Source organism: Lagenorhynchus albirostris, chromosome 12 (assembly GCF_949774975.1).
Source record: "Lagenorhynchus albirostris chromosome 12, mLagAlb1.1, whole genome shotgun sequence".
Classification (NCBI taxonomy): domain Eukaryota; kingdom Metazoa; phylum Chordata; class Mammalia; order Artiodactyla; family Delphinidae; genus Lagenorhynchus; species Lagenorhynchus albirostris.
The window spans coordinates 37,718,952-37,740,403 of record NC_083106.1 but is presented as its reverse complement, the minus strand read 5'-3'; the positions used below and the strand labels follow the sequence as shown (position 1 = coordinate 37,740,403).

Genomic DNA, 21,452 nt, shown 5'->3' with positions numbered 1-21,452 from the left:
ACAACATTGTAAATCAATTATACTTCAATAAAAATAAATAAAAAATGATGACAATATATTTCAGAGTGTTTATTTTTTTGTTATAACAAAATTCTTTAATAAGTTTTATAAAAATGAATATTTAAGAATAATTTTTTCACCTTGAATTTTCTTTTCCACTCCCAATGAAAATACAAAATTATCAGCACCCACACACATATACACCCAAAACTACAGTGACATTCTCTACACAGAACTATATTATAGTTTAAATTGCTGAAAAATCAAGACAGTTCTAAGAAGTGGTTGCAGGGATGGGTTTTTCTTCCAAAAACAGCTGATATATAGGGAAGCAATTTACATAAAGTTCTGGTCAATGGTTGTCAAAAGTTTCTTAAAGGTTGCATTTCAACTAAAAGAGGATCCAAATTAAGGTTCTCCCTACCCTCACCTTCCTTTGCTAACACCCTTTCAAGGAGTATTTTCTTCCTGCTCCTAAGAGAAAATAAATTTGAACTTTTAAAATATTCTGAAGTTTTCATGCACAGTTGGAATTTGGGGCAAATGTGTCCAGACCAGCTAGCATTTTCTATAGACATCAACAAAAGCAGGCACTGGGGATTCTGTGCTTTGGGGACAAACCACGGTACAAGGATCCTGGCAGGAAACACGTGCTGAGATTCCTCTACTCTTTCAGAATTTTGGGGGCTGGGGCTTTTGTACCTCGAAAGTTCCTCCAGGGTCCTGCTCAATTTCACAGTCTCAAGAATAGTCCCAACTTTCTATTTTCCTGATTCTGCACTTCAGCTTTATGTAAACTAAGACAGCCCCACTGCTCTGGGCAGATCCACTCAGATCTCTTATAAGTGGGAGTTGTGGATTAAAACACACACACACACACACACACACACACACACACACACACACACATCTCTACAGCTCATGATGAAATATAATGACTTACATAGACGTTGTTTTGCAGGAACATCATCAACTATTTTTAACTGATGATCACTTGAAGACTGTTAGTATCTCTGTACAGGAAGTGCAGACAAGCACAGCTAACCTTGTAAAGTCATACACACATACATTTCTTTGCTTACAGAAGACAAAAGAAATTTATTTCTGATGATTCTGAAAGGGAGCAGATTTCACTACCTCAAAATATATCTCTTTGGCATAAGGATTATTTTTCAGCTAAATGCAATCAAAGCCCAGCAGGGGCTTCCCTGGTGGCGCAGTGGTTGAGAGTCCGCCTGCTGATGCAGGGGACACAGGTTCGTGCCCCGGTTCGGGAAGATCCCACATGCCGCGCAGCGGCTAGGCCCGTGAGCCATGGCCGCTGAGCCTGCGCGTCCGGAGCCTGTGCTCCGCAACGGGAGAGACCACAACTGTGAGAGGCCCGGGTACCGCAAAAAAAAAAAAAAAAAAAAAGGCCCAGCAGGAAAAGCTGTTAACCTTCCCCTCAACTGCCTAAATTTACGTTGGAAAGGGGTCCTGTACCAAGGAGAGAGCTATTACCAGAGATACCAAGAAACTTCTCTGCATAACATGACACTCTTTGTTTTCCAAACGCCTACTCTCCCTTCCTGTGAATAGCCTTCCTTCCTTTTGTATACTCAGACCCCTCCTATTTTCCTTAGCTAAGGATGTTATTTATATATGTCTCAATTACCTGGCTGCCCTTTGAGTCTCATATTTTTATGGGGCTCCCGTATGTATGAACAATGTTTATTTTTCTCCCGTTAATCTGTCTTATATCAATTTAATTATTAGACCAGCCATAGAACCTAGACAGGAAGAAGGAAAAATTTTCTGCACCTACAATTCAAACTTAAGGATAAATTAAATGTCTCTGCATGTTTTATTGCAACATTACATTTTCTTTGGGGATTGTATTACATCACTATGGTCACTGTCTCTGGCTAACAGATGTCCAAAGAATCCAATGTAGCCTCTACACAGTGTGCTAGTTCTGTCTCCTTACACTTTAGCCAGGAAATGATGACCATTCAGGCTCCTGCCCAATTGAGTAACAGCATGATACCAATTTAGACTTCAGAAGGATATTTTTCTCATAAGCAGATGATGCCTAATTTTTTACCCTCAATTATTCTTGCCCGCAAAGAACTATTTGTGTAAGAATGGAAAATTAAATGTAAAAGAGTCAAGTCAGTAAGTGGAAATTTATTGCCCTATGGTTTTCGGCAAACTTCAAAGAAAAATAAAATTTCTTATATTAATACTATCTTCTATTTATTCAATAATTTCTATGGACAGGTAAATGCCTCTACCTTATGCAACATAACAGTAATGTATAGTAGGTTAAATTTCATTTAACCTTTTGCATTCTTTAAGAACAGTTCACTTAAACTGAACCAATTCTGGATACAAGGGACAAAGAAGGTCAAAGTGGTCATTATTTACCTCCAAATGTATGTGCTTTGCCAATAGGTTAGAGTCCAACCTGAGAACATGGTTAAGTCTCAGCAACAGATTCTAGTTGGAATGATAAGCCATTTTGGTAACAGTAAACCTCAAAGATTGTTTTGTGGCTTAGAAAGCACAGAGGTCAAAGTATCTCAATCCAAGTGTGAGACTGTCCAAGGTCCTTAAAGGTACAATGGTCAATTTGAATTCTGATAACTGGAGAAGGGAAAAATAAATGAAGAGTGACAGCTCAATGTGTCAGGAAGCAATGAAAAGGATCCCTTTGTTTTCCTGAGTTATTGGTAACCTTACCTAATGTATCAGTTCTCCACTAGTGTTTACTCTGTCCATTATGATATGAGGGGCACTCAAGAGAAGGGGCAAGTTACTTCCAAAGAAGATGGGAAGTGTATTCTGACTTCTTTCACTAGTCCTGGTTTTCCCCTATCCCCTTTCTCATTATCTGTAGGGAATTATATGTGAATATGAGAAGTGGAGAAAAGAGTAGAAGTCTCCTTTTAGATACTTATTGTTATTATTCATCTCGCATTCCAAAACCAATACTTCATCATGCTAGGCTTTATTTTATTTTATTATTTTTTTAAACATCTTTATTGAAGTATAATTGCTTTACATTGTTGTGTTAGTTTCTGCTGTATAACAAAGTGAATCAGCTATACGTATACTTGTATCCCCATATCCTCTCCCTCTTGCATCTCCCTCCCACCCTCCCTACCCCACCCCTCTAGGTGGTCACAAAGCACCGAGCTGATCTCCCTGTGCTATGCCCCTGCTTCCTACTAGCTATCTGTTTTACATTTGGTAGTGTATACATGTCAGTGCCACTCTCTCACTTCATCCCAGCTAACACTTCCCCCTGTCCATGTCCTCAAGTCCATTCTCTACGTCTGCATCTTTATTCCCGTCCTGCCCCTAGGTCCTTCAGAACCATTTTTTTTTTTAGATTCCATATATATGTGTTAGTATACCATATTTATTTTTCTCTTCCTGACTTTCTTCACTCTGTATGACAGACTCTAGGTCCATCCACCTCACTACAAATAACTCAATTTAATGCATTTTTTTAATTAAAGGAACTCAAAGAATTTAAACTCTGGTTTTCATGCTTTATAACTCAACGGTGATAACCAAAAAATATACCCTCCTAAATCAGGCTGTTTTTCTAAAGTCTAATGCCAAATAAGCAATTGGGTTAGAGTCCAATGTCTCTGAAGAGGTATTAGTCTCAGCACCAGACTTGTGAAGTGCTGGGAAACAAGAGAAGCAGATATAATAATGTATTCTTTTGCTGAGAAAAAATAAAAACTTAGTATTATTTAGAGTATTCATTATTTCTGGATTGCAATGGTCATTAAATGATTATTTGAATAATTGTCATACAAAAGATGGCATAAATCAATAGTATTCTAGTGTAATTAAAAATGCATTTCGTGGGCTTCCCTGGTGGCGCAGTGGTTGAGAGTCCGCCTGCCGATGCAGGGGACATGGGTTCGTGCCCCGGTCTGGGAAGATCCCACATGCTGCGGAGTGGCTGGGCCCGTGAGCCATGGCTGCTGAGCCTGCGCGTCCGGAGCCTGTGCTCTGCAACGGGAGCGGTCACAACAGTGAGAGGCCCGCGTACCGCCAAAAAAAAAAAAAAATGCATTTCGTTCAGAAAATCTAGACATACATAAGCTATTAAAAGATCTATACAAAAATATTGTCATCGCTGGCGTGTATTAAAATGCAGCTTAGTGTTTAAGATAACTAATGCTTGAGTCAATCTGCTTCATTCAAATTTAATTCTCATACCTACTAGTTGTGTGAACTTCACTTCCTCATCTGTAAAATGAGGTTAATAATAGTACCTACCACATAGATTTACATGAGGATTAAAATAAGTTAAAATGTAAAGGATTTAGAGCAGCACCTGATATCTAATAAGCATCATGTAAAATATTGGCTATTATTATTATTACTTGTCTCCCTCACTGAATTCTAAATTTGATGAGGGCAAAAACTATGTCTATTTTGTTCCACAGTAAATTTTCAATAATAATTGGTATATACTAACCACTCGATAAATATATACTGAATTAAAAAATAAATGTTTAAGCAAGATTATAAGCTATCAACTCTTGCACAATATAGAAAGTTGTGGTAGATAGTATCTCACCAGTTCTTTAAGACATGACGCACAAATGATTTAAACACTAAAATGAGTGTGGTTGAAAATTTGGGACAGTAAAATGTTGCATTTCTCAACCTTTTTACTTTCTATTAGAAATGTTGGAGAAAGTTGCAGAATTTTACTATTTGTGGAAATTTAAAAATGTATGTGAAAGGTATTGTAAACTGCAACACTTGTACAAAAGGTAGTAGGGTTTTTTTTTTGTTTGTTTAAAGGAACTTTATTCATAATTGCTAAAACTTGGAAGTAACCGAGGTGTCCTTCAGTAGGTGAATGAAGAAATACATTGTGGTACCTCCAGACAATGCAATATTACTCAGCACTAAAAAGAAATACACTATCAAGCCATGAAAAGACATGGAGGAAACTTAAAAGCATGTTACCAATGCATTTTTAAAGCATTTCTTCCTACAGTGATCAATATGGGTGCCAATAAGTTAGGGTTTTTTAATATTGTTTTTCTGGAACACTGTAAAGCTAAATAATAATAAAATTTAAAACACTGTGCATTTTTAATACTTTGCCTTAACTTATCCACAGATGTTTATATAAAATATATCAACTATAAATTGACATTATATAATTGACAATTATGCCTATAATAAAATATTGACAGTCAAATATCATGTTCATTTCAATAGAAAAATATTGGGACAGGAGTTAAAAGTGGGATATGCTATTCCACCTAACTTAAAAGGGTTCAAAATTTCTATTTCTTTTGTTCTACATGTTAGGTAGTTAAAACAAAACAAAACAAAACAAAAATTACCAGTGATTCTCAACTCCGTGCATCAGATTCAAATGATGTCTTAACTGGACTTACTTTTTTCCACAAGAGACCAAACTCTCGTGATTTTGAAAAACGGAACGTACAGAGTTGAAAAGAATCTGGAATACATATAAACCTAACAGTTTCTCATTCACAGGCTTCTCAATTACACACCCAATCTTATTTCCAGATAGGAATGCAGCAACCCTGAGATTATTCTTGCTCCAACAGGAGCTACTTAAAATGGTTGGGCCTGAGTCGAGCTGTCTCAGCCTTTCTTTTTTTTTTTTAATTTATTTTATTTTTGGCTGTGCTGGGTCTTTGTTGCTGCACGTGGGCTCTCTCTAGTTGCGGAGAGCGGGGGGCTACTCTTTGTTGTGGTGCATGTGCTTCTCATCGTGGCGGCTTCTCTTATTGCGGAGCATGGGCACTAGGCACGCCAGGCTTCAGTAGTTGTGGCACGCGGGCTCAATAGTTGTGGCACACAGGCTTAGTTGCTCCGCGGCATGTGGGATCTTCCTGGACGAGGGCTCCAACCCGCGTCCCCTACGTTAGCAGGAGGATTCTTAACCACTGTGCCACCAGGGAAGTCCTGTCTCAGCCTTTTTATTCTCCATGATGTTGGCACCAAAATTTAATCCCTTGCTTTCATTGGCTTGCTCCTTCAGGCTCCAGTGTTACCAGTATCACTTCCATCACTGTGGTTCCAGTTTGCTTGCCTTGATAGAAATGAGCTCTTTTGGGCCCAGGGTTCACTACAGCTGCAACTCCTTAGAGAAGTCAGTCTCTGGATCATTCATCAGATCTCTCCTCAGCCTTTTTCATTCTGATCCCATCACCAAGCCTCACTGTCTGCTCTCTCTGCGTTTTGCCCCTTGTCCTCACAGGTCTGATCAATATTGGGAAAGACAACCAGAAGATAAAGCAGTGAGTTCCTTGAGCAGCCTGAGGGCAATATGCAGCAGTGCAGTTATGGAGCTGAGTTTTAATCTAGACTTATTTAGAGGAGTAGTCCAAAGATTAATGTATCTACTGAACAGTGTTACTAGGGCCAACCTGGTAACCAGTATTCTGAGGCTACGAATTTTAACAAGTTTAGTCACCTTTCCATTCTCCCTCCTTTTTTCACTCACAGTATTTTTCAGACACTTAAAGTTCTGCCTGGGGTAAGGCACCGAAGCTGCCAACAAAGATGGATGTAATGAAATCTCTGGCACAGAAACATGTCCATCTATCTTACTCCCATGACGTGATACAACCTTCTGAATGGCCTAATCCTAAAGTCTTGAATATTTATGAAGCTCAGATTCCCTGGTTCTTCCTTATTCACCCTGACTGCAAAGAGCTAATGTGGATTTCAATAAAGTGAGAAAAATACACAATGAAAGAACTGAGTTTAAATTTACTGGGCTCTTTTCAACCCCAGGAGCTTTAGGGAAATCTTAAAACACGATTATAAGGAGAATGTAATTTGTTTTGCTCTAAGTAAAGAAGAGCTTCTTCCTCTGCCATTGGCATGCATCAGGAACAATTTCACAGAATATCAGCCTTCATATTTGGGTCCTGTTCAAACTTCAAGATGGTTCCTTAGTTCAAAGAGCAAGTAGTTGGAAAGCAAGGAAATTCAACATAATGTACAGGGGATTTTGGCTCTTTCCACAAAGGCAAGTGATAATTTAGCTCATAAGGCCACCATGCCCCCAAAATTGAAGATCAATTTTTCCTTCCCAAAAAAATGAGTATGTATGGGTCCGAAGGACTAAAAGTATTCTTTCTTAACTTTAAAGCTAGATGTCAGAAAGTGACATTATAAATGTAATTTCTTGTTAAGAGACTATTATTGTCTCCTAAAATTACGTATTTCAAAGAACATAAATGCTGTAATGATTATTCTTACATACAGACTTATTATAGACTAAGGTTTAAGTAAGAATAAACTGTAAAAAGAGATAAGTATATCCCTTACGTTGCACTTAGTAATGTTAGTACAAAAAATTAAAAAGCTCTATCCCCAGTAAAAATTATACTTTTATGAATGTTTACATAATCTGGAAAGTCCACATCACATGAATGTTAATACAGAACTATGAAAGAAAAATCGTATTAGGTTTGTGAGAAACCAGTATCTTTTTTTTTGAAAAAGAAATAGAAAAATGCTAAGCTGCCTATGCTGAATAGACATATATTTTTAACTTCGTTTTAAAATACACTGTTTATTTAGCTCCTCTGCCCATTTTTTAATTTGGTTGCTTGTTTTTTGTTGTTGCTGCTTTGTTTTGTTTGTTTATTTTTTAGATTCCAAGAGATACAGAGAACAAACTGGTGATTACTGGGGGGGGGGGTGCGAGGAGAGGGCCAGATGAAATAGATGAAAGGGATTAAGAAGTATAAACTTCCAGCCATAAAACAAAAAATCACAGGAATGTAATGTACACATAGGGAATATAGTCCATAATTTTGTAGCAACTGTGTATAGTGATGGATGGTAATTGGTTTTACTGCAGTGAACATTTCATAATGCATAAAAATACTGAGTCACTATTTTGTACACCTGAAACTAATATAATATTGTATGTTATTATAATTCAATAAAAATTGTATAATGTAATAATTTAGGATAAAATGATATTGCTTTACATTTCAATTGTAATTCTTGCTTTAGGTATATTTCATCTAAACTTCGGTGCTGCCGCTCACTTACTTTGAAAATGTTTGCCATGTTAACTAATGGGCAAAGCCAGCCTTTGTTTTCAAATTTCTTACGTAAATCAAACTTACCCTTTTTCAAAAAAATATAATTTTGCTTTTCAGATTAAAAAAAATTTTAGTGTGTATTTTGAGGAAATTATTACGAAAGTAATAAATTTTGCAACATATTTAAATTATTTGGATTTAATATAATACGTTTATTTTACAATAAGTTATAAAACAAGACAAACCAATATTCTGCTGCACATTATTTTACTTGAACTAATGTCAGGTACCATATAAGTAAAATTTTTAGTTGTTTATGGAGCTAGGAGTATTTTTAAAAATTTGATGTTCCTGAAATATACATGTTAGGGGGATACCAAATTTTGATGTTTTACTTTTGGGAATAATTTTTAAAGTTGCAAATATAAAAGAAATAACTCCAATAATTTTGTTAGATATCATGATAAAATTTTATAATTTATAGGCAAAGTAGAATATATATTAAATCTATACATTTACATATATATATTTATTGAGCAGCCAGCTGGCATATAGTGGGGTTTTTTTTGTTAGTAGGAGGTAGAAAATATATATAATAAAAACATATAATGAATAAATGATACATAATATATTATGTATATTTATACATACAAACATCTATATATATATACATACACATAGTGAAATGGTTCTGCAAATAGTATATAATTTAATTTTTTGTCAATAGGAGGTACAAAATATTAAACATTTTATATTAAATGATATATGATAAGGTTTGACATCAGTTAGATTAAGTATTTCATAATATAATTAATTACATAAGGTAAGTTTTAAATTTCTTTTTGAACAATACAGAATTATTCTGAAATGCATCAGAAATGTGACATCCATGGGTTTATTCAATGCATTGTTAACAGTCTGGTTGCCTTAGAAATATTCAGTTATATTTAAAAGAATTAGTGTCACTAACCTACACTGCTTTGATTGTTTCAAAGTAGTTTCAAACCAGTGACACTTCCTAGGAACAAATATTGAGAATAACTGAAAAGAACTGCTTACATTTAAATTTTTAAAAGCCATTTTTAGCTTTCAGTATTTCCTATGGATGTTCTTTCTGTTTTGCTCTCAAGGGAGTCTCCCTCAAGAGCAATACACTTTTTCACATTATTCAGCTAAATAAAAGGCAAAACCATTAAATGAAACTTGCCATTGTTCCCATCTCCCCGCTCTACCTTATCTCTGACTTCAGAACATCCCATCATGACACAGAACACCTGAGTATCAGCACCATGCCTCTCCTTTAGCAGATATATGCAAGATAGGACAGGAAGGCCTATTGGTCTCTTTGGTTGGCATTCTAGCAATGTGAAGATGTGTGAAAGACACTTCTTTATCTCGTAACATAGAAGAATTACTATGATAACCTTGGATATGTTCTCAGGCAGATCAATTTTAGGAAAGAATACAAATGTAATTTGATTCCTTTGATGCTATCCTCACTCGTTTATCCCTTGGAAAGTGTGGTGTTAACATGTCCATGATAGGTACCCTGGTGTGAAGAATGCTACTCAACAGGCTGATTCTAGGTAAACGAAGCACACCCACCCTAAATAGCAAATAATTGTTCCAGAATATATAATTTACAATGGTATTGGTTTTCATAGTTATGTTTTAAGTAATTATACAATAAAAATGTAATATTTTACAATGATTCAGTGCCTTCAGCCTGCATCACGGAGTATTTGAAATAGAATTTAATATTTAAAAATTTTGACAAGCTGAAAAGTAAATATGCATGAAGAATGTAAAGACACTAGGTACTACACTTAATACCCTAAAGCTATATTTATATATAACAACATAAGCCACAGAAGAGCAGATTCAAAAATTTCAACCATATTAATAATCTGTTTAATAATCAACCAGGCAACCCTGAGATTATTTGACTGTACTGTTATTTACTGTTATTCCATATCAAATTAAAACTGCAAACTCCACCCATAAATAACAAGGTAGCTAAATTTTTATTTTGGTAAAAATAGTAATAACTGGACAAATGAAACCAACATTTTAAGCACATTTAAATAAAATGCTTCATATAGATACAGGACAGTCGAATAAACAATGTCACAGCCTGATAATTAGGTAATATAAAATGGCTAAATATCATTGAATGTGTCTGAATGGGAAAGAGTACTAATGAAGAGACTAATAAAGACTCATTTAGACAGGTGAAAAGCAAATATTTTAAGAGGATATAATTCTAGATTATCAAAAAAAACCTAAAAAACTTCTTAAACCACAATTTTAAAATATAGAATTTATAAAATAATTCATCATAAGATAGAGATAAGCTCATGGAATCTCCTCCCTAATAATAACATTAAAAATATACTTTTAAAAGCAGAATATGTATTAGAAATGCTTTGTAAAATATCACATACTGATTTAAAATTCATTGTTTCTATGACTTTACAAAAGAAAAGGTTTTAAATAAAAAATAATTGTAATTAAATATATTTCTTTTTAACTAATGTTTATTACAGCCTCTGTACCCAAGGTAGGATGTATAAGATGTTGCTTTAAATGTCCACTTTCTCATGTAACTCTGTAAATAATAATATTAAGAAAATATATTCAGGTGATTTTAGTCAATTCTCCTTTTAGACATTAGTGTACATGGTTTTAAATATATATATCCTTTAGACTGCTTTAACTAATGATCATTACTGACATTTTTTAAAAGTATCTTAAACAACAATTTAATAGTTTTTCTGTTGATTTGGTAAAGCAATACAATAATTAAACAGTTTTGCGTGTATTTGCAATTTATGCTAATCATTTCATAAAACTTAATTTTAAAATAATCCCACCAGAAAATTCAAATAAAAAGCAATGAACAGATTCTATATTAAATACTAGATATTGATTTATGGAGAATATGATCTTATATGATATTCTTGTAGAATTTATTTTATAAATAAGAAAATATTTGTTTTTCACTCTTCCATATCCAAATGGAATAAATATATATACAAGCTGTAATTTCCAGACCATCACTGGTAACTCATTAGCTTATGTTCTGGGCAGTATCCATTGGAGATCAGCTATAAAAAGACTCTGCTTTTTACCTCAAGAAGTTTATAAACTAATCTAGATTCTCCATACCTGGATTTGATGACTTAAGAATGTCCTGAGTTCTTGGGTTCTCACCATGGATTTGTGAGTAGGGCAACCCATCCTTTCTGCTCTCAATGGCTTCATAAACACTTTCATTTCTGAATGGCGGTTCCACACTTGAGTTTCACTACTTTACCTTTTACTGGGCAAGTTACAGATACAAATTTTCCAAATTAACATACACTAAGTAGATTTTATCCCAAACAGTGAGGTTATCATCATCTGTCAGGCAAGGCCGAAGCTCCAAATTTGGATGCTATTGCTTGCTCACAGTAGGTCTAGGGAGATAGCAACAGAGGCCAGCAAGTTCTCCTCTGTAATAAATACTCCCAAGAGCTATTGCCCAACATGTGAGCAATAACTAACTGTATTAAGTCTGGCTTTTATGTTTCTATCTCATACCAAATATACCTCAGGATGGTATCCTTTGCTCCCTATTATTCCTTCTAGACATAATTCCTACCCCTTCCTGTAAAAATCTCTGAGGCTTTTGCCCCACAGTTATAACCCCTTTTTCCCAGTCATATTGCTCCCATCTTTTGGATTTATGATCATTCCATTCAGTGACTGACGACGTTGCTTATTCCTTCAAGGAATCTCTGTAAACCACAGCCAAGCACATCCAGATGACTCTGCTGCTTTGGGATGACACATAGTACATACTGACTGCATATGCCTGTGCCTTCAAGATTATTATCCTCCACACTATCTCAGCTCCCTGTCCAATAGATATCACCTAAAATTGAAAAATAATACTGACAATAACATAAGAAAAAGAATAAAAATTTAAAATCTATATATTTGGCCACAGTGAGAATAATAAAGATCATGGGCATCCTCATCTTCTGGGCCATTTAGAAAACTATAGAACTCACCCCTCATTCCTGCAATTCAAATTCACATTGATCAGTGTGTAGATTGATTTGCACATCTACTGAGGAAGGTATTTATTAAATAATCAATTTAAAAATGATGGGATTAGCTTCATTGGAAAGAATCGAGTATTTCTTTTCTTAACTATAAATCTTAATCTAACCATTAAACAAAAACTCTACATTAAAAATAAATTGTCTGTAACAAAGTAAAATCTATTTAAGTTATGGTGAAAATCAACATTACCATAAAAGAAAAATACTTTTTTTCAAAGGTCAACACAACTAACCTTTTTTTTTCAAGGGAGGCTCCTCTATTTCTCCTAAACCAAGGCAAAAACAGTAAATTAGAAAAAATTTCAGCAGAGCATAATATTGCCTATTTTCCCATTTTCTTTCATTCATTTTTAAAAAGCCATCTATTGGTTTTGATAATAGTAGTTCATATATTACTTTGCCTTCCAAATTCCAATTTTTAAGTATACACTTTGCCTATGTACATTTATTTGAGATAGTTTCACTTTTATGAGTTCAATAAAATTGTGGCAGTGATCCAAATTATACATTATAGTTCATATATCATGTTCATTTCAGTCCTCTATTGTTCATCTCGACCTCTCACAGGAGCCAAAAAATACAAATTCAGACAAAGTCAGAAAGGACTAAAATAATAAGAGCTTTCCTGGTAGTCAAGGCTGAATATGTAATTTCTGATGAGTAAGGCTGATCTTAAAAATGCCATCTAAAAAGCAGAATTACAACGCTTTGTTCTTTTCACATCCACTCAATAGCAGTTTACATGTGGTTTAAGTTTGTTATTTCCTTTTGATCATCAATACATTCTAGAGAGTAAATAGTTTAGTTGCATAATTGTTGTGACATTTAGAATGTGTCCCTCCGTTCTACACCTCCATTTGATTCAATTAATTAACTTTCATTGTGATTTTAGTAGGATTGCCTTCTCTATTTGACTGTAAATATGAATTATATGTATAACGTATTTATACGTATATTTAGTTTTCAAACTTGGGAAATAGCAGCCATCTTTTGTTCCTGAAGAAGCATATAAATGTGTTTCTATTGTGGTTCTGTAGGATCGTATAATAAGTCCCTCTCTACTATAATGCTACTCTAATGCAGCATTTAATTTTGACATCTTTGCCATAATGGCAGATAAGCTATAAGATGAAAGCCATATAGAGACCAATTTACTGAGTTTGGCAGCCTGTTGATAGGCTATTTGCACTCTGAAGTGTATTCATTTTGGTTTAGCCTGACCCAAGTGCTCATGTGTGCCTTAAACTTAAGCAAACTATTGTAATGCGTATCAATCATCGGTCCTAGCAGTTAGATATATTTCTATGCTCTTTGTACCTTTATCAGTGTCCTTGTCTCCATCATCATCTTCTTCATCACCCTCAGACGAGATGATGTCAGACAACAAAGAAAAGAAGCCATAGACCCAGTCCGTGGTTTCCTCCACAGCATCATGTACAAGTTTTAGAGGATCTGAGCCAATCTTGGAAATAGAGCTTGCTAAAAGTAATTAAAAACAAAGAGAAGTTTTGTAATCATTCCCAAAGAAACTAAGAAAAGCTGCTTTTCCTGATTTATTCTTTTAACACATTTGAGTTACTTCTAGTAACTTCAATGGATAGAATTAGGAAAAACTGAAGTCTGTAAATCTTCCCTTTCTTATATCCTAGGAGATATAAACTGTTTGTGAAATAAAAGATTAAATAATAAAAATGCAAGCAAGAAAACAGACACATTAGGGATTTCCAATATGTTGTTATTCTCATTCTAGTTACATGAAAGTTGCTCTGAAGGGTTAAGGGTAGCCTTTAAGATCTGATTGAAGAGGTGATATATCTAGAAATATGGTTTAAGTTGCACCTGATTTTTCATCAATCTGTAATTAAATTTTTAGATTTATGTTTTCCTTAATTTTAAAAACTAAGCTTTTCAGGGATTCTTCTCCCTTTGATATCTTAAGGGACTAGAATTATATCAACATATTATACTTTCTAAGGGTTAAGTATGCCAAAATTAGGTTTTTACTCTGATTGAGATAGGAAGTCATTGGAAGGTCTGAGCAGAGGAAAAAGTGATGTGATTTATGTAACATTTGCCATGTTGAAGATTGAAAGAATGCCTGGTTGGAAACAGGGAGATCAGTAAGAAGCCAAATGAAATAATCCATAATCCAAGGGAAAGAAGATGGTGATTTCTATATGGGTGGTACCAGTTTGTGTGGTGAGGTGTGATCAGATTCTGAGTGTATCTAAAAGATAGAATTAATGTATAGACTGACAGTATGGCTGTTGGATGTGAGAGAAAGAGAGGGGTGTGGAATAACTTCAAGGTTTTTGGTTTGAGAAACTGGAAGGATGAAAATACCATTTACTGAAATGGGGAGGACTGGAGAGAAACAGGGTTTGTTGCCCAGAATATTTAAGTAGCTGAGTTTTAAACTTGTTAAACTTGAGTTGTCTATTGGAACTCTATGTGGAGATGTAGACATTTGTATAGCTCAATATGTTCTACAAAAATGAAGTTCTAGCTGAAGACGGAAACTTGGAAATTCAATAAAGAATAGAAAGCATTCAAAGCTATGACACTGAATGTGATCACTAAGGGAGTGGACCTAGGAACACACCAACATTTACAAGACAGTGAGATAAGTCAGAGAGATGAGGAAGAACCAGCAATGGCTTCTGAGGAGAGAAGAGAGACAGACAGAGACAAAGAGACACAGAGGGAGATTAATTGAGAGGCAGAAAAAAAGACAGTATAATGTACTAGATATCAAGTCAAGAAATTGTTTCTGTGAGGATAAAGTGAGCAGTTGGCAAATGTTGCTGATAGGTCAAGAAAGATGAAGACTGAGAACAGAGCTTTAGATTTAATGATGAGGATGTCACTGGTGACCTTCAAAGGGCAATTTCAGTGAAATACATTCAAGACTAAATGGGAAGAATTTAGAGGTAGTAAGTATATTTTACTGTAAAATGACAGAGATTGGGCAATAGTTGAAGGACTAGAATCATAGTGGGGTTTCCATTGCTTATGTTGTTCAAGTGAGAAGAACGTTCCATTTTTATGTTGATGGGTAAGATGCCATAGAGAGGGACAAATAATATTAGAGATAAGATTTCTGGGGAAATTTTTAATTTCAGAGGATTCACGACCCATCACAAGGATGCCAAGTTACAACTGGTCTCAGGGAAACCTACCTCCATGATTCAGTGACAACATAACTTTACTCTTTGGACCTTATTTCACTGCATTCTGGAGAGTGTCATGTGAGCAAGATACGGTAGTCTGAAAGGTGAGATTAAACCTTAGAGAAAGGAAATGAAGTGGAATTTTATAATTGCATTTGAGAATTTTAGAAGAATTATATGTAAGGAACTGGACTGGACTGGTACCATTAAAGGCATTTTTAGCACTAGTATATTTTATATCTAATGGAAGAATATTGCAAATGGGATTTTTATGATCTGAATAGATTGAGACCATTTCCCCATTCCTCTTCTTTCTAAGTGTTCACTGAGGAACTTAACAATAAAATCCAACAAAATAGATATCAGTTTAATTATCCTTATGCTTAAATGCACTATATATACACTTTGCAGACATGGTATATTGCCTGGTTCTAAGATAGTCAAACCAGGTTATTTTCATGAAAAAAATATTTTGCTACCTTGAGACCAGCTTCTGATTTTCAGGCACATGGAAAACAACTTTAAAAACATATATAGATATGGATATAGATATATCTTTAAAAAGATAGTAGTCCTCAAGTTAATTCTTATTCCTTCTCTAAGACATCACATCCAAATTATAACAGTGGGGATAATATTATACAATGCAACTAAACCCTTTATAGATGTTTTCTTTTTTAATCATACTTCTCTACCTTTCATGTTTCCATGAGTTAAATTACATACATTAAAACAAGGATCATCATAAAAATGGTAGTAGCTAACACTTTTAGGGTGTATATTACCTGCCAGGTACGATTCTAAGAACTTTATGTATACTAACTCACTTTTTCCTTTCAAAAACCCAATGAGGTAGACATCTCTATTTTAAATATAAGAAAACTGAGACAGAGGGAAGTTAAATAAAATACCTAAGGCTGCATAGCTAGTAAGTAACGGAGCCAGATTTTGCACCATCCAGGGTATGACTCAACTACTATGCAATACTGCAATCAAAAAGCAAACAAACAAACAAAACCATGAATTTGCAATTGGTTCTGTAGTAAGATGTTGGATGAGAGATTCTGGGAGGGCTTTTCTTGCTTTTAAAAGGGAGAACAAGGACTTTGCTGCATGAGAATATAAAGCCTGGAACTGCTATAGCAGCTTATAACCATGAGGACTGACTCACTGAGGAAGGCAAAGGCTAAAAATGAAAGAACTTGAGTCAAGTGCAGCTCTCCTACCTAGCGCTGAACCATGCCATACTGAAGCCAGAGACAAAAGGAAAAATCAGTAACAATGCTTCTGTCTTTATTTAAAATTTTGATATTTTGTTCATCCCAGATTTTTGCATTAGTTGTTTTGGGTTTTTTTTGCGGTACGTGGGCCTCTCACTGTGTGGTCTCTCCCGTTGCAGAGCACAGGCTCCGGATGCGCAGGCTCAGCAGCCATGGCTCACGGGCCCAGCCGCTCTGCAGCATGTGGGATCTTCCCGGACCAGGGCACGAACCCGTGTCCCCTGCATCGGCAGGCGGACTCTCAACCACTGCGCCACCTGGGAAGTCCTCATTTTGCTATGTTTAAATGCCTTCTTTTATAAATGAGTGAGTACCAGGATATTGCCATACTCAATAACAGATATTATATTTTAAAAGTATAAAAACCTAAAAAATAGTTGTATGTAATCACCTGCCCTGAATTACATAAATGAGTTAACTTCAAAATCAAGCGTCTCTGCATAGATTTTCCTTCCACTAGATTTTTAACATAGACCATATACAGAGGTTGAAATTCCCTGTAACCTTTTATCCTTATCCTCAGTGAACACTCCTCAGAATATGGCAAAATAAAAAGCTGGATTCATAAAATTCCCATGGTACTTGTAATATTCATCACACTATGAAAGATTTTTACTTATGTCTGTGGTGTTGGGGCCTGAGGACAAAATAAGAGGTACTCAGGAAGAAAAAATGGGCGAAAAGTAAAGGAAGCAGTGGAATCTGGAGCCTGTGAGGGTTGAGAGAACACACTGGAAACTGCATCAGTCCTAAGACCTCCAAACCCTTCTCATGGAGTTAAATATGTACCTAGGCCAGGAGTGAAGAAGACAAAGGAAGCTCTGGGAGGTGCTGGGGTCGCTGCAGGAGCAGCTGCTGTCCCATGCCAACAAGGTGAGTCAAGGGATCAGTGACAACAGGCGTGTGCAACTGCCCCTGGTCCCCTGCAATGACCTCCCTGGTCATGCTTGCCTCTGCCTCTCAAATCTCTCACACAATGATCCTTCTGGCTCACACAAACCCACAACCATGCAGGGGAGGGAATTCTAGAAAACATGGTTTTATCCTAGCCAAAATGACACAATACAAATCCACGACACCTAGCTTCAATAGTTACCATTTTACCAGTTTTATTTATATTTCTTCTCTCCCACATTTATCTTTTCTTTTTTCTAGTTTAGTAAATATTTTAAAGCAAATTCTAGATACCTAAATTCTTAATCCCAGATCCATAAATACTTCAACATGCATGTCTGTTCCATAATTTGTTTGATAGTTTCTTGTTTGAGGCACAAAAAAAATGTCCAAAGTAAGTTTTGTATCTTTCTTTTGCCAAGTATGGAATCAGCCACTTCTTGAAGGAATCACAGCTCCTTTTATTGGGAAATGGTATTTTGAGACCAAAATTTGGTCAGCAGGGGTGCTCATTGAGTTGGATTTGGCCAAGAAATATGAAATTTCAGTCATGTGTTTACACTGACATTTCCAGGTAAAATCTGGAATTTTCACACACCATTTTTGCTATTAAACTCACATTTCTTCTCTTCTGTTGAAAATCTGATTTCTTAATGATATCAACTTAATTAATTACTTCATTTTTTCCTACAGTATACCAATAACAATTTCAAATAAAATGACAGCAATACTACTAATAACAATAAAAACAGTGAATAGAGTTTTAGATCTCTTTTCATTTCTTTTCCTCATTGAACTATATCATACTAAGGACAGAGAGTCAGAATTGTATGTTTTAAAGTTATTTAAAGTAATTATTTTCTCTGGTTATGCAAATAACTTGATATAGATTTAGGTTCATTTGCTTCAGTGCGTTTTCAAATTTTAGTGATTAATTTTAATTATTTAAAATTTTTTAAATTATAAAATGACATTTACAAGTTCCCTAAGTCAAAACCATTTAAGAGCACATATTAAAAGTTTTGTTGCCATCCTAATCCCTTGCTATACTGTCCTCTTCTTTTGACGGCTACCTAATTTTGTTAATTTTGGCTTATACTTTCATTATTTCATATATTTATTTCATATACATATTTATATTTAAAGGAAGACATCTAAAATTTTAAATAGGGGAATAATAAAATGAGATTTGCCACAGAATGAGAAAAGAGGAAGAGGCAAGATTAGAGGCAAAGAGTAAATATATGGCTAGTGTAACAATTTTGGGGAAACCAAGGCAAGAGTTCTAGAGACAAGGTACAGAGTATAGAACAGAATCAACAGATGTTTGGAAAGTAGAATGAGTTCTTTTTGATCGCTGAACGTTCATGGGTAGTGGGGAAAGAGGAAAGTAGTGGGGAAAGAAAGAAAGTATGGGTAGTGGGGAAAGAGGAAAGAGGAAAGTTCATGGGTAGTGGGGAAAGAGGAAAGTAAGTCCCACTTTTCTGACTTAAGAAACTGGATTTGTAATCTAGGAGGCTGACCTGGAAAGAAATATTGGGCTGGCCAAAAAGATCGTTCGGGTTTTTGTACCATTGTATGGAAAAACCCGAACGAACTTTTTGGCCAACCCAATATAACCAGCTCAGTTAGGAATTTTGAGTTTGATGTTCCAAATGAATGTCAACGCAATTAGAAAAATGGAGAGAGATTAGGGTTAAAGATATGGACTGGGAAGTCATTATGTGTGAAAGTCAGTTATAAGCAAACTTCTGGGTAAGTAGGTCAATTAAGGGGAAAATAAAAATGCTGATGAGCTGATTTTTTTTCAAAATACAATAGCTTACTGACTCCCATGGTGGGAAAAATGCATTTTCCTAAAACTTATCTTGCATGCTTTAATTGTTTTGAACCATGTCACTGTTTCTGGCCTCTGCTTCTGACTATCTGGCCATTTTAGAGAAGGGTTGATCCTGTTATTAGATTAAGAGACAGATATTAAAGATAAGCAGGCTAAGTATGATGGCAGCTTACTCATCACTTGTATGGGCAACACAAAGTCATCGCAGCTAAAGCAATGGAACAAGGTGATATTGTCTAAGAGGGGCAAGAAGCTCATGGTGTCAAAGAAGAGTTATAAAAGTCATAAGAGGACACGGTTTTAATAAGTAAGTGCTGGTCAACAGTTCTAGTGCTGAAAAGTTTAACCAAGACGAAGATGTTAAGCATGCAAGTTGTTCTTTTGTTCATTTGTTCGATTTTCTTCATTAAGAAGTCAAGTGTGTATTTGAGACACTTCAGCAGAGTGATAGAATAGCGTCAGATTGTCTCTTTGAGGGGCTTGGCTAGAGGGATAGAAACAAAAAGGTTTGTAGCTAAATAGAGATATAGGGAGGTGAGGGAAATTTGCTGGTTTTTCCAAGTTAGAAAACACATAAACATGTAGAAAGGAAGGAGGGAATAGAGGGGAGATTGTGAAGATACAGGAAGGAGCCACATTGAAAGCATACCTTCATGAGGCCCTTTCCTCTCATACACACCCAGACACACATATTCCTTTTTTTTTTTTTCGGTACGCGGGCCTCTCACTGTTGTGGCCTCTCCCGTTGCGGAGCACAGGCTCCGAACGCGCAGGCTCAGCGGCTATGGCTCACGGGTCCAGCCGCTCCGCGGCATGTGGGATCTTCCCGGACCGGGGCACGAACCCGTGTTCCCTGCATCGGCAGGCGGACTCTCAACCACTGCGCCACCAGGGAAGCCCCCACATATTTCTTTAAGAGTGATAAGCCCTTTTATAAAACAAGATCTTCCTGAAGCAATAACTTGTACTTCTCTTAAATTAATTAAACAAGGAGGCCATTAGACTGAGGTGGCTCTAATACCTTAGCAGCCTTTGACAGCAAACAAAACCTAAGCCTTTAAGCGTCTCAAGGTTAAGAAATCAAACCTAGGACAACAAGTCACAAAGAGCCAGCTAGCCTTTCCCAAATAAGGCAAACACTTAAGCTGTAGCCAATCAAATGATTTCCTTGCTTTGCTTCCGCCTCTTCTCTGTAAAAGTTTTTCCTGAACTCCTGTCAGCAGAGTGCTCCATAAGCATTTTGGGTTTGGTGCTGCCTGATACAAATCAATTTTTGCTTATATTCTTAAAATTCTGGATATGCCTCAGTTTATCTTTTAATATCCCAGATAAACACAGATTCCCAAAACATTGTCATTTTCTCTTTCTCTCCCTTTCTCTCTCCATCTCTCTTATCTTCTTCCCCTCTCTCTCCTACCTCTGATCTCCAGATACTGCCCATATTAGATTGCAATGATCAGGCTTCTCCATCCTTTAGTGAGAATCATACAAAAAATAAAATAAAATGCATCAGATTCTGTAAGATAAAACCCATTTGAATTACAATTTTGAAAAAAATAAAATCCTTGCAGATGTTAGATATTTAGATGAATTTAAAGAAAAGAAAAACTAGGATCCTGATTTAAAAGCAGTTTTGGTGAGCTAATTGTTTTATTGACTGCACAAGGAAATGACTGTCAGTTTTCTAATCTACATTTGAATAGTCATAGTGTAGCTCCAATCCTTGCCATTCAACATCTGAGGCATGAGCATTTTCCTTCTGATTTTTAACATTTTCTCAATTGAAATTTTCCCATACTCATCTTTACTATTAACTAACTTCAGTATTTTAGAAATGTGCACTTGTGTGGAACCCTAATGAAATTAAACACAAGCATCTTTAGTTTTAATTGTGTGACTATTTCAATATTTAAAAGTTTCAAAATATGTTTCTAAGTTGTCCTTTGCTGTTCCTCAACTGCTACTTTTTGAGGCAATAAGAAGCATTAATGCAAATAAATGTACATTTCACCTCTCTTTCTCAATATGACCCCAATCAACCAATTTTTTGCTGGCAAAACTGTGTTGCAGGTGTTTAAGCCTGGAATATTTCCAGC

The 21,452-nt window shown here is 35.5% G+C and overlaps 1 protein-coding gene across 11 annotated transcripts in view; it reads right to left on the bottom strand.

Moving 5' to 3' along the window:
- Window positions 1–21,452, bottom strand: part of TRDN (triadin) — a 304,940-nt gene that overhangs the window by 205,407 nt on the left and 78,081 nt on the right. For all 11 annotated transcript variants that reach the window (XR_009543925.1, XM_060168337.1, XM_060168339.1 and 8 more), the window contains exons 3-4: window positions 13,490–13,651; window positions 12,406–12,438 (exon numbers count right to left, since the gene is read on the bottom strand). Coding sequence is in view for 10 of the 11 variants with exons in the window: in XM_060168337.1 (XP_060024320.1) it covers window positions 12,406–12,438; window positions 13,490–13,651 (195 nt within the window). In the remaining variant the exon portion in view is untranslated. The remainder of the gene's footprint in view (window positions 1–12,405; window positions 12,439–13,489; window positions 13,652–21,452) is intronic.